The sequence below is a fragment of the Trichinella spiralis genome, assembly GCF_000181795.1.
Source record: "Trichinella spiralis strain ISS 195 chromosome Unknown Scfld2, whole genome shotgun sequence".
In the NCBI taxonomy this organism is placed as follows: Eukaryota; Metazoa; Nematoda; class Enoplea; order Trichinellida; family Trichinellidae; genus Trichinella; species Trichinella spiralis.
This window is the reverse complement of record NW_003526941.1, coordinates 862,573-875,964: the sequence shown is the minus strand read 5'-3', so window position 1 is coordinate 875,964 and position 13,392 is coordinate 862,573. Positions and strand designations below refer to the sequence as shown.

The 13,392-nt window shown below is 34.2% G+C and overlaps 6 protein-coding genes across 6 annotated transcripts; 2 read left to right on the top strand and 4 right to left on the bottom strand.

Moving 5' to 3' along the window:
* Window positions 1-57: 57 nt before the first annotated feature.
* On the bottom strand, window positions 58-377 carry Tsp_02675a (sodium/potassium-transporting ATPase subunit alpha; the record flags this gene model as incomplete). Its single annotated transcript, XM_003378953.1, has 2 exons — window positions 171-377; window positions 58-112 (listed from the first exon to the last, which is right to left on the bottom strand). Coding segments are annotated over exons 1-2 (262 nt in total), but the record flags the coding sequence as incomplete, so codon positions are not given.
* A 2,519-nt stretch (window positions 378-2,896) lies between these two features.
* Window positions 2,897-3,237, top strand: Tsp_02674 (conserved hypothetical protein). The gene is made up of 2 exons (XM_003378952.1): window positions 2,897-3,034; window positions 3,055-3,237. The coding sequence occupies exons 1-2, from the start codon at window positions 2,897-2,899 to the stop codon at window positions 3,235-3,237; spliced, it is 321 nt and encodes a 106-aa protein (XP_003379000.1).
* A 1,553-nt stretch (window positions 3,238-4,790) lies between these two features.
* On the bottom strand, window positions 4,791-5,210 carry Tsp_02673 (hypothetical protein). The gene is made up of 2 exons (XM_003378951.1): window positions 5,065-5,210; window positions 4,791-4,959 (listed from the first exon to the last, which is right to left on the bottom strand). Exons 1-2 carry the CDS (start codon window positions 5,208-5,210, stop codon window positions 4,791-4,793), a joined length of 315 nt encoding a protein of 104 aa, XP_003378999.1.
* Window positions 5,211-6,237: 1,027 nt separating this feature from the next.
* Tsp_02672 (hypothetical protein) lies at window positions 6,238-7,606 on the bottom strand. Its single transcript, XM_003378950.1, has 5 exons — window positions 7,446-7,606; window positions 7,298-7,319; window positions 6,636-6,732; window positions 6,334-6,492; window positions 6,238-6,296 (listed from the first exon to the last, which is right to left on the bottom strand). Exons 1-5 carry the CDS (start codon window positions 7,604-7,606, stop codon window positions 6,238-6,240), a joined length of 498 nt encoding a protein of 165 aa, XP_003378998.1.
* Window positions 7,607-9,029: 1,423 nt separating this feature from the next.
* Window positions 9,030-10,257, bottom strand: Tsp_02671 (nuclear GTP-binding protein NUG1; the record flags this gene model as incomplete). Its single annotated transcript, XM_003378949.1, has 6 exons — window positions 9,030-9,176; window positions 9,237-9,420; window positions 9,480-9,567; window positions 9,624-9,747; window positions 9,821-9,924; window positions 10,128-10,257. Coding segments are annotated over 6 exons (777 nt in total), but the record flags the coding sequence as incomplete, so codon positions are not given.
* A 730-nt stretch (window positions 10,258-10,987) lies between these two features.
* Window positions 10,988-13,241, top strand: Tsp_02670 (methionyl aminopeptidase). The gene is made up of 10 exons (XM_003378948.1): window positions 10,988-11,052; window positions 11,587-11,749; window positions 11,790-11,844; window positions 11,907-11,974; window positions 12,035-12,268; window positions 12,331-12,473; window positions 12,517-12,665; window positions 12,744-12,849; window positions 12,911-12,948; window positions 13,009-13,241. The coding sequence occupies exons 1-10, from the start codon at window positions 10,988-10,990 to the stop codon at window positions 13,239-13,241; spliced, it is 1,254 nt and encodes a 417-aa protein (XP_003378996.1).
* The last annotated feature ends 151 nt before the right edge of the window (window positions 13,242-13,392 follow it).

The window sequence follows — 13,392 nt, the reverse complement described above, 5'->3', positions numbered from 1 at the left end:
TTTTTGGCAAATTTTTAATTCCCTTTCCCGGAAGGTTTGCGGTCGGCGGCGACCAACGCATTTCGGACCGTCGGGTATTAACCTTTCGTTTCGCCTCCTCACTCGACAGACCCTGGAAAAAAATTGAACCAAAATTTCTCACGGCAAATTACGAATAAATTAATAATAACTGTATTTGGATTTGTTTCCAGACGAGAGTAGAGTTCGTTGATGGGAATCTGATGCATGTCAGTTTCCATTTCTTGTTTGAGATCATCGAGCTGATGTTTCTCACGCTTGTACTGGACCACTGCATCTTTCTTGCTAGTCTTATCTACCAGAGGCACTTGTTCGGCTCGAATTCTGGACGAAGCGTTACTTTCGTCGTTTGCTTGCATGCTTTTCTTCCAACTAACTTATCCGTACTTGTTATGCGTGACAAAAATTAATTTATATATAGATGTAGATGTAGATGTAGATGTATGTACAGCAGCACTGGTGTTGCCAATTTGTGTTGTACAACAAGACCAACCTGAATTGAAGAACAACAACAATTGGGTAACGTTTGGAAAAAAGACATTCATTCGCATATATAATAATCGCGTACTGCTTGTCAGCTTCTGAACTGGTTGCGCGCTAGTGTAAAAGTGGAACTGAATGTTGTTCACTGTCATTTTCATCAACAGAAAGCAGAAAGAAACGCAAATAAATAATTATCTAACAACAACAACAACAACAACAACGATGATGATGATGATGGCGACTAAGAAGTCTACGTCTACGTTGAGCTTATTTATACGATTTGAAAGCATAATAATAAAAATAAATAATAAAATTGGAAAGATCAGAGAACACAGCGAATGCCAGCAGACAGAGGACGCTGAAATCACAAGCCAATGAAAATCAAGCTGATGACGATCGTTCCACTGATGCTTGAACTTAGGTATTATAGACAGAACTCGTCAAGGCAAACCGGATTGGGCGTGGTCAGTTTTCAACAGACCGGCTTGTACTCTCGACAACGATGGTTATCCAACATGCGCTTGAAAATTAGCAGAAAAGCATACAGACAGACAGACAGACAGACAGACAGACAGACAGACAGACGGAAGGGCGGACGCGGGGATTCGTTAAGCTGAATCTCGACCAAGAAGAAATAAGATGCGAATTGTGTGCGATGTGCGTTGACGAACGATCGATTCAGCAAACATGAACAACTGACCAAAACAACAAAAGCACGCCCCAACCCGGACAGATCAAGCTCAGCCGACAACAATTCTAACTACAGCAAAACTGCTGCTAGCCAAGCGAATGTGTAAATATTGCAATCAAACTCGACCAACTCAGACAGATACTGCTGCTGCTGACAGAAGAACAAACACGGAAACGAAGAAACGCGACCAATTATCAAATAAAACCAATCAAAATATCAAGCGATCAACAAATTCTGCATAAAATATATATATATATATATATATATATACATACTGTTGGAAACAATCAAAGCAAATTGCCAATCCACACCCAACTGCATGCACCACAAAACAAAATGACAGTAATTCAATTTTCATTTTCAACAGTACACCTCTAGACAACTGTCATGTATTAATAATAATTATTTACTTGTCCGCATTTGTCAGTCCTTGACCTTAGAAAAATGATCACTTTTCATTATTGTAATTAATAACGTTGGAAAACTTCAAAAAAAATAAAGAAAACTGAAATTCACAAAATGAAAATAATATTATATTGTTATCGAAAGATCTGAAAAGCTACATATAAATTTATACATCTCATCTCATCTCACTAGTTATATATATATATATATATATACACAGTGTGGTGTGTGCGTGTTTACCGTAACCAAAGGCAAATGTTTGAAATTAATTAAGAGAATATTGTCTGAAAGTATCATTTTCATGCATATTTATAAAACATTTTTACGAAATTACGTTTGAAAAAAAATAATAAAATTTTCTCTGTAACAGTAAAGTAATTCAATTGGAGTAGACAATGTCGGGTGTGATGGAAAAACACCACGCACGCAATATTCGACAGTGAAATCAATCCGGCGACAGCAACCGCATTCATCATCAAATCAGCACATGCATATTTATATACAGATACATATATATATATATATATATATGTATATATCACAAGCAAATATTCAAATAATCAATGATTAGCCTCGAATTAATTATACAGTGGGAAAATAGAAACGCCAGTTGTGGGATTAGAAGCCAAAGCACTGCCTGCGCCACCGGTGAAACGAGAAGAAAAATTGAAATAAAATCAAGTAATCACTTAACAACAATAATAACAACGCTTGCATTCAAACGTGCGTCTGAAGTTGCGTGCCGTGCTGTGATGAAGAAGTTGTTAATCAAAGACTTTTTTTCTTCATCCAATATAATCAATGCCTACACAATCGATCCTATCTAACGATCATGACCAGTGCCTTTTCACTATGCCGTGATGAAATCACAAAAAAACAAAATAAAACGAAGAAAAAAGAAAGCCAACGACATCGTTTGTACAGCTAACTGACCGACGGTCTAGTTCAATAATGTTGAAAATTTTTGCTTAAATAACAACATTTCCTTTTTATCAATTGAACAAAAATCTCTTCAAACGCCTCGTCACGCATTGGACTTATTATTACGTCAAAACGCTGGAAAAAGATTGCTAAAAATAAATCTCAGTTTGGCATTCAAGCAAAAACGACCAGCTAAACGGTTCGTTGATCTCTTCTCATACAATATGCATTTTTCGGTATTGTGTGAAAAATTTTTTTTTCAAATGTCACAATACAACGAAAAGCAGACAATTGAAAATTTTCGAGCTGAATAAAGCAAAAGCAAAAAAAAGCAAAACAAACAAACGACTTGTAAAATAAATTTTCCAAACGTTCTGAATGAAGCGAAGAAAATTTGTATACTTAATTTTCTTTTACAACGTACTGTATGACGACGCCAAGCACGTTGTCGTCTTGTTTGTGCTGCGTCGGCATGCACGCCGGCCGAGTTCCGGTCCAAAGCACGACCGAAATGCAGTGCAGCTAGCTATTTGCAGAGTTCAGTGTTGATAAAGCTGCAAATTGGTAAACCGTATACACACGCTAGAGAACGTCTGCTTTCACGACGACGATCAGCAAATCGAACAATCTATGACGTCATCAAGCTGGACAATCGGCAACTGCGTGCATGCGCATTCATTCATTCAATTGTCGTCAATTTCAATTTGAAAAATCTCTGAAGCAACAACAATTTCGCTGAGAAAAAAAACTGCCCACAAAATTAATATTTTCCCATTTTTCACAATAAAAAAAACCACACTACGTAACATCAAAGTGAACAAACACCACTTCCATATACATATATATATATAATTGGAATTTTTTTAAATAAAAAAAACAATATTTTTTTTCGGATCACCAAACTAACAATCGATTGTCATATTCGGCAGCAGCACTCCGGGGAAAAATCTTCCAAGCAGTTAGTTGTTGGCGTATGTAAACGGTAAATTATGAAATGCTGATTGTCGTCACACTGGGCCGTCGGCCGCCAATTTACTCCATTAAACACAATCGTTTCAACAAACGACACGCTTGTTAATTTCATTCACGATTAACACTGTTAGCATGCAAAGTGTGAACGGGCGACGAGAAGGATACTTTTTTTTAAACAGAAATTTAAATATTCAAAAATTACCGCCGAATTTGGAAAAGCCATTGCAATTCGCGTCTACCGGCTTGTATAGTTTGAATTTGGAAAAATCAATAAAACACAAAAGAATTATTTCCGAACAACAAACTTGTTGCTGATATATATATATATATATCATTGCTTTCATGGTGAAGTTGAAAACTGTTGCCCGAAAACAATCACCAAAATCAAACGACATCAAACGAACAATTTTCGAATCGATGAAAAAATTTCAGTTTTTTACATTCTCAATAATATTGCATTCATTATTTCTGATTGAAAACGCCCAGTCAGAGTTGGTTCCACTTCTCAGCTTTCGAGATCTGCTAAGTCTGAGAAAGCCGTATTCGATTACGTCCAATTGGACGTAAAAAACCCAGAATAACAACGAACAAAAACAATCGAACAAACCAAGAAAACCCTATATCTGATCAATGCAAATTAGATAAATATAATAATAATAATATACGCCGACAAGATAAATACAGCCAAGGGACAGACGATGAATGAAAAAGAATTTGAACATTGAAAAAGTTAGTTGAAATTTTTGTTCAAATTCCAAACAGCTTGCTTATTCAGAGATGATGAATTAGGCAAAATTGAAAATTCTCATACTTATTAACAATGCATAAACGTAGAACCATTCAACCGTTAAAATAAAAAAGCAATGTTTAAATTAGCGTCAATTGACAGTACTTACAATTTGTGTGTGTGGTGTGTGTGCCACACAACCAAGTAAACTGTCTACCATGCTTAAAGGACCAATATTTCCAAATTATGACTACAGAAAATTCATGAAAAAAAATAAAAACACAATCCCTACCTCTGATTGATCAAGTTGATTATTCACGTTCACGGATAAAAAGTTTTCGAATGAGAATAATGCAAAAATTATGGAAAATTTAAAAAAATTTGCTCGGCCAGTATACCATTATTATTATTATTATTATTGTTATTACTATTCATTCATTCTATCAACGATGAACACTAACCAACTGGATGCAACAGCAGTGCAGCGAAATGATGATTAAAATATTAATCTGGTGAAGCTTGGACGGACACCAACCAGACGGATGGAACAAAAATTGAATTTTCCATTCATCATCAGTGTGAAGACTGCAAATGAAACATCACCATGCCAACAACGGACAGGATTGTACATGGTACAATTGAATTGGCTTCAGTTTGCTGCCATTGGAGTGAATAATCCGAATAATGTTGAATGGAAATGAAATTGTATCCAGTTGTGTGATGTTCAACAACGTTGCACCTCCTTGAACAACAAACATCTTGATAAAAAGAACAAGTTGGAATGATTTTCCACTGGCACAAACAAACTGGTGGATTTGAGAAGGAGAAATCTTATTTTCCATGACACCTTGCCGATGCTGAAAACCCAACGGCAAGGTGGCTAGTGTTGATTAGAAGCATTCCCAAGCAAAACTGACACATTTGCAAAATTCTGATCTTGATTTCATCCTGTCGCAGCTCACATTCTTTATTCAAAAATTCCAGTCCAATCATCGATTTCAATCTTCAAAAGCACAACCGAGCCGAACATTTCTACTGCCTGAATTCATTTTTCGCCTGCCAATTTGAATAGTCAGTTGCCCAGTTTTGGACAAAGTGTAGATGCAAAATTTCTCTCCCTCCTCAACAACGGATTGCGAGGCAAAATCAAAATCAAAAAAAAAAGAAAAGAAAAAATATTCCACAATTTCAAATTTTTTCTTCCAACGACCAACATCAAACACAACATATCGAGAAAAAATTATTCTAATAAAATGAGCGGAAAACCTGAACATCATGACCTGAATGCCGAACTGAAATTACCACATTTCAAAAGAAAAACATTTTTGTTTTCTTTTTCAATTCACTTACAGTATATCTTATTCATTTATTAATTTTTACATTCATCAAATCAAAAATCAATTATTAATTAATTAATTAATTAATTAATTCTTAAATATACCTTCCCAAATGATGAACAAAACTGCTTGTTCAGAAAATAAATTCATTCATTCATTTGAAATGCATTCAAATAAAAAAAGACCAACAAGAAGAACAACCGAATATAATGTGGAATAAATCGAACAAGTTGAAAACAAAACCAACAACCATTACAAAATCTCCGATTAATGAATTGCTTACAAAATGAGAAACAATTAAAGCACAATCAATGTTTCCACTGTTGCCAGTAGCAATTTGACACGTGTCATTTTTTATCATTCAACTACACTTATTTAAACGTTCAGTTAATAATGCAAAATTAATTAAATGTCCAACTTACGCTCAAAAAAATACCACAACACTTCAGTAGTAATTCAATTTTTAATTACGTACAAAAACGAAACCTGTGATGACAATCTGCCTGGCGTACTGTAAAAACTGGTAACTGACAGTGCTATAAATATTCGTTTGACACGTCTCCATTAATAAGTAAATAAATTACTCAACCCAACTGAACTGGAATCTTAATAAAAATTTGTGGATTAATTCAGATTTAAATAAAAAATAAAATTAAAAATTAATTCAATGTTTTTTTTATTTATCACCGACAAAAAAGCGCCATTATGAACGCGACGATCGAATACGAAAATGCTTCTATTGCTCAAAATAATAAATGTTAATCAATCACATCACTTACCGAAGTATTTAAAATGGTGACCAATCAGTTCTGCTCGATAAGAAATTAACACACGGTGTGGTATTTTATTTTCCAAGCCAACCTCAACAAACACCCGATACAACACATTCAACTGTTCAGATGTATAGTAAAAATAATTTTCAGGTTCACTTATAGTCGCTCAAGTTTGTAAATTTGTTTGAAATGAATGAAAATAATTTGTTTCGAAAAAAATAATTATTATCAATAAAAATATATCCAAAATCTTATTTATTTCGAATTTTATGATGATATTTTCAGAATTTAAGCAAATTGAAAACAACCGCTAGTAATAAGAGCCCAGTAATAAAAAGAAGAGCCGAGCAACTGCGTCAACATTTCGTCGATATGCTTTAAGCCAATTGAAGCAAAACGGCAATGCTAAAAGCATAAGAGCAGTTTAGATTGTTGCTCTCTGGTGGACACAACTTTCGGACTTGCTTCTCTAAAGGAAAATATATCCGCTACATCGGAGACCAAAAAAAAAGTCTATACTTCTTTCAAAACTTATAAGAATAAACAGAATAAAAATGAAATTTCACCGCAAAAATAAACCAGAAACAAAAGAAAAAGAATGAATAATTTTATTTTACACAAAAAAAATTTTTTTTTTGAAAAAAGATAAATCACACGCGTACCCAGTTAATGAAGAAGAGTTGGAATAGAAATGAATTGTACTATTTTGGAATGAAAATTTAACAAAAGACGTATAAAATAATAGACGGATTGTGGAGATAGATGTTAAACAAGAATTTCAAAATACTGATGCTTTCAAATTCCGGCATATAGCAGCAGTGGAATTGACAGTGAACAAATTTGAGAAAATTTCAATGAAACCAAAAAAAACAGATGAATTGAATCAATTTTCAAATTAATATTAAAAAAGCTATAGTTGAAATGAAAAAATAAAGCAACAGAACTAGCAAATACATGCGTGCATACAAACCAAGCTATCAGTAGACGTCAATCTGAAGAAAATAACAAAACGACAATATCAATATCATATCGACGACAACAACAACCCCAACAAACATGAATAATAATTGTTCGATTAATATTAAATTAAATAAAAGCAGAAACAATGCGAGACAAACCTACCACAAACACTTAGCCGGCAAGTGTTCTTCTGCTGAATAAAAGAGAGAACGCTCAGCGCCACCAACGCAGACGCTACGAAAGTTCCACGCTCTGCCCAGCCTGACTGGCAGTTGGTGGCGGCTGGTGCAAGCGTATAAAATGCAAAAGGAGAAAGCATACGTGAAGAAGAGTAGCCGGACCCGTGTCAGTGAAAAAGTGGCATCGTCATGTGACATGAATCACTCAACAGCTCAATAACCCAAACACCGCCCATTGCAGCCGATTTAACTGTGTGAAAATGAAAAGTATTCCATTTCTCATCTGAATAATGAAAAAAAAATTATTTTTAGTAAATTCAAAATAAACAAACAAACAAGCATCATTTAAAAGCACTCTCACGTTGGCATGAGCAAAACGAAAAATATACCATTTCGTCACTCCAAAACCAACGCTATGCATTCAAAAGTTGAACGTAAATAAATGCAACAAACCTTAACCATCGATAATCGGATTAAATTTAAAAAATAAATAAATAAAACCGTAAAAATTTCGAAATTGAAACGCCAACGGAATATCGACAGCTGTCAATAATCGTATAAGATTGACTTGTCACATCCAATTTAATAAAAGTGAGGCAGCTGTCATGCATAAATTTGCCAATGAACGCTGCGCTAAACAGTACTGCAAATTTTTTAATATCAGAAAAAAATAGAAGAGAAATGAAAACAACAGATAATTATTTCAATTTTTAATCATGCTGCTTCTTCATTCAATTCCGAATCCTCAAAATTGTATTCGTCGTTGCTGTTGGAATCGAAATTCATGGCTGCTTCCATTGTGTCGGCCAATTTATTGCATTGGTTTTCTAGAATAATTAATTTGAAAAAAAACAATTATTGATATTATTAAATTTCAGATTTAAAAGATAATAAATAAAAAATAATTTTTCTTTATTCACCTAATCGTCGCCGTGACTTTTTCTTCTTCTTCAACAGCATTCTCTGCTCTCGACTTTTCTGCCAATTCCCTTCAATCGCCCTCTCTGCAGCAGTCAATGCAGGACCGTCATCTTTTGCCAATGGACGTTTCCGCTTTTGCTTGGCTTTAATAATCTAAAATTGTACAACAACAACAACAACGAACAAATTATTATCACTGTTCATGATAAAATTATAGCAATATTACATCCGATTCATCATCAACAACGGTATCAGTTTCCATAGGCACCGCTGAATTATTATTCATAAACATATTGCTATTATTATTATTATTATTCGAAGCTGATAAAATTGCATCAACAAATGAATTTTCTGGAAAGCCTGAAAAACAAACAGCACTTACAAATTTATCGATTGATAATTAATTAATACAGCGACAAAAAAAACAATTATTCACTTACTATTGAGAACAATGCTTTCTTGATCAGTCAGCGCATCGATATCAAATTCCTTCAACATTTCCGTTACTAGTTCACTTTGAACGTAGTCATTTTCGTCTTCACGTACAGGCGGCTCGGAATAATAGCGTATTTTACCCCTGGAAAAAAGCAAATCCCTTCACACACAGGCTCCTCCTACACAACAGAGGTGGATTTTCGAAATTTACCAATTCCAATCAAACAGCATTTTCCTAGCAGCCATCTTCAAATTTGGTATACCGCCTTTCTTTAGCCGTCCCATCTTTCTCGCAAGCAGATGAAGAAATTCGTCGCTACTTTGAAATTTGGGTAAATTATACAACAACATCAACTGAAATTAAAAGATTTTAATTAAATAATGCAAAAAAGGTTCTGCTTGTTTCTTTCTTACCTTTTCTCTCGAACATCGTCTCAGAATTGCTTCAACTGGAGTGAATACATCTTGCACCGTTTCAATACGAACAACATTTTTCAACGCCAATTCTGCATCATCGAAAGATGCTTTCTTCGCTAAAATTACTCCAGGAGAGTCGATCAACGTGATATTTTTGTCCAATGCAATTTCTTGTATATTTCTGAAGAAGAACAAACAAAAGACATATTAATAAAATAGAGTTGTATTTTCAATAATTACTTGGTAATTCCCGGCTGTGCTCCAACTCTGCAAATTGCTTTCCTTTTCAAACTGTTTATTATACTACTTTTCCCGACATTTGGATAACCTGAAAACAACCTTATACAATTATTTTTTTAAATGCACTAAATATATTCTTCTTACCCACAACGCCAACTTTGATCGACGTTTTCAGATCTTTGTTTCGACAATAATTTGCCAATATATGCATTAAAAAATCACCACCCACCGATTTGCTGGTATTTACTAAAGGTCCCTTTACCCAACCCTATAAACGATTGAATGAATACGAATGTTCATTTAAACAAGTACGAAACAAAATCAAAAAAAATACTGCTAACCAATTTTGAAGATGGCTTCTGCGTGGAAGACTTCATTGCGATTGCTGGAAATTCTTTACGAAGATAGGCCAGCCATTTTTTAATATTTTCTTTTGGTATTAAATCTGAAATTGCAATTCATAATGAACATAACTGTGATAGGTCATTTCTGTAGCAAAGCAAATTTATCTTAAAAATGCTTCACATGTAAATGAAATATCAAATTTAATTTATGGCACCGCTTAAACGGAGTTATAACACTCTGATAACTCTATTCTGGAAGCGCCAAAAAAAGCAGCTACGCAGATAAATATTCATCATCCTTTACCAATTTTATTTAAGACTAAAACCAGCCGTTTTCCATTCTCAACCACCATCTTTTCTATGTCAGAAGAACGACAGCCAAGTGGATCTCGAGCATCCAACACTTCAAGAATTACATCAGCACGTTTGACCACCTAAAAGCAGTATTTATCTAAAAAATTTAATACTATTAATGCTAAAGTAACAGACCCTTTTCAAATCGTCTTTAAAGTCGTCGAAACCTTTTACTTTATTCTTAAGAATTTCCTCTTCGAGATTTTTCAGTGCAGCAAGTTCCTACAAAAGTAAATATCATTCATAAAACATTCGAACAGTCGAACTATGCGACCAACCGAATTTTGAAATTTCAACTGCTTCAACTCTGCTTCATGTACAATAGTTTCCAAATTATTCTTTTTCTGCTCTTCTTTTTCAGCCTTCTTCCTTTCTTCCATCTGAGCAAAATTAGAATCAATAAACAACTTATTACAAACTGGAGTATGATATTACTTGTAACTTATTCTGTTTGACTTCATTCAAAATTTCTTCTTTGAAAGGACAACTATTGGGTATGTGAATAAGAGGCTTAAACTTTAAAGATTTGGGAACGCTTTTCATTTCTTTTTTCTTTTTACGTTCCTCTTTGCGTAATTTTCGATGATGTTCCCTGATCTGCGGTATTAAAATTGAAAGATAATATTCCATCGAAGAATTAAACTAATTACCTTAGCTAGAATTTTGAACTTTCGACGGCATGTCATACGCTTACTCTTCTTTTCTAAACCAAGTAAACTTATTTTTAATCCCAGTCTAAAAATTTACCATTTAATCTTACTCAGAATTAATTTTGCCATCGTTACTGCTATTAGTACAATTAAAATTAAAATGCAACAAAATAAGGAGAACAAACAAATATCAAATCACTACATGAAACATGGAATACTCGTACGGTAAGTACAGTAACAAAATTTTTACGTACAAATTTTTGCATTTTGTTGAAATTTAATTTCTAGACTTCCCGAAATGAAAAAATATTGTCATTTATTAAAAAAATTTATTCTATGTTAAATGAAATTTATTTTTTTAAATAAAAATCATGACTACTCATTTAAAACTTCCATGTTTATTGCAAAATTACAATTACAATTGCATTAGTCGGTTTTAAACAGGCATAAAAATTCCATTTGTGCTACGCTTACTCAACTAATAGCATAATAATCAATGTTTTTCTTACATTTTAATTCTTTAATCAGTACATAATATTAATTAAATTCAAATAAATGAAACAAAATATTGTTAAAAAATAAACATATTTTATTAAAAACAAAAATGTTGTCAAAACACTATTTTTTATAATTTATTATGTTTTTGTTTACTTTATTTTTGAAATAACCTGCTTATCTTTTATTTCACTCGTACGGTTTCATCGTTCGTTGGGATTGGTGATCTGGCGATTTAGTTTTTGGGCTTTTGTTGATTTTCAGATTGTTATTGTTGTTTAGAATGTCAACGGAAAGTCAGATATGCCAAAGACCCGAGTGCAACAATGTTGCGAAATTAAAATGCCCAACATGCATAAAGTTGAATTTGAAACCATCATATTTCTGTTGTCAAGTATGCTTCGATGGTTTAATCGATGATCGATTGGTAGAATGTTTATTCTTAGTTGATGAAGTACACTTTTCAGGACTGCTTCAAAGAAGATTGGTTAAATCACAAGCAGATTCACAAATTGGCAACAAGTAAAATTTTTGTCCACTTCTGCGTTTACTTGATGGCAAATTTAGTGCATCCAAAATTTCAGTGAATCAAACGAGCAAAACTTTGTATCCAGAATACTCGTATACGGGCAAACTGAGGGCCTATGCTCAGGTTGTGTAACGTTGAAATTTGAGTGGACCGTTTTGTTTGCATGATGGAATTCCACTTCAGGGTGTACCACGATTTGTTCCGCTTTCAATTGTACGTCCAGAATATGTGAATGTTTTGGGCGGCATATCGTACGAGGAACGCGATGCTAAAAATCGAGGCATTCGAATTTTGTGCGACGAAGAGATTGAAAGCTTGCGGTTAGCTTGTCGTTTGGGAAGAGAAGTGCTGAATGAAGCTGCTGCTGCCATCGATGTCGGTGTGACGACTGACGAAATTGACCGCATTGTACATGAGGTGAAATTTGTTTTCTTCTTCTACTCAGAAAATAATTTATTCTAATTTTTCAATTTGTTCAGGCGTGCATCGAACGCGAATGTTATCCATCACCATTGGGCTATCTTGGCTTTCCACGTTCTTGTTGTACGTCGGTGAACGAAGTTATCTGTCATGGCATACCGGACCTTCGCCCACTCGAAGATGGTGACATTGTTAATGGTGGGTAATTTTATTTTCAACTGGGTTTTTTCTTTTCCATTTTACAGTTCATTCATTGTTCTAGTTGACGTGACCGTTTATCATCGAGGTTTTCATGGTGATTTGAATGAAACATTTTTCGTTGGAAATGTTGACGATGATTCGAAAAAATTGGTCCGTGTTACTTACGAATCGTTAGTCGAGGCTATCAAGATTGGTAAGTGGACTTTTCAAATTTGCTTTCCTCTTACTGAATTTTTTTGTCGTAAATGATGATCAAGTTCAATATTCGTAGTTCATCCGGGCCGGAAATATCGTGAAATTGGCGATGTCATAGAAAAATACGTGCGTCACTATGGCTTCTCTGTCGTCAGATCGTACAGCGGACATGGAATACACAGGTATACTGAAATTCCATTTTTCTGTTATCGTATTAGGTTTTTTTTTCTTCTGTAATTTTAGACTGTTCCATACCGCTCCAACCGTACCACATTATTCGAGTAAGTTGTTGTTTGTTTTGGTTGTTTTTCTTTGTTTACATTTTGAAATGTCTCTTTCAGAAAATAAAGCTGTTGGTGTGATGAAACCTGGTCACAGCTTTACTATTGAACCGATGATTAATCGTGGCAGTTATCGTGATACATCTTGGCCAGACAGATGGACAGCGGTGACGGTAGATGGCAAGCGTTCAGCACAATTTGAACACACCATTTTGGTTACTGATGCCGGCTGTGAGGTGTTGACTGCTCGCCAAGAGAACAATGGTCAACCGTGGTTTATGGATAATCTGTGATACTGTAGAGCAGAGCAGAATTTTTTCAAGCTCAGCTTTTATCCTTTCTTTGACAAACTTTTTTCAAAAGCGGTACGACAGTGACAAAGATGTATGTATATGTATGTGCCTGCAAAGTTGAAAACATTTATTATTTAGAGATAATACATGT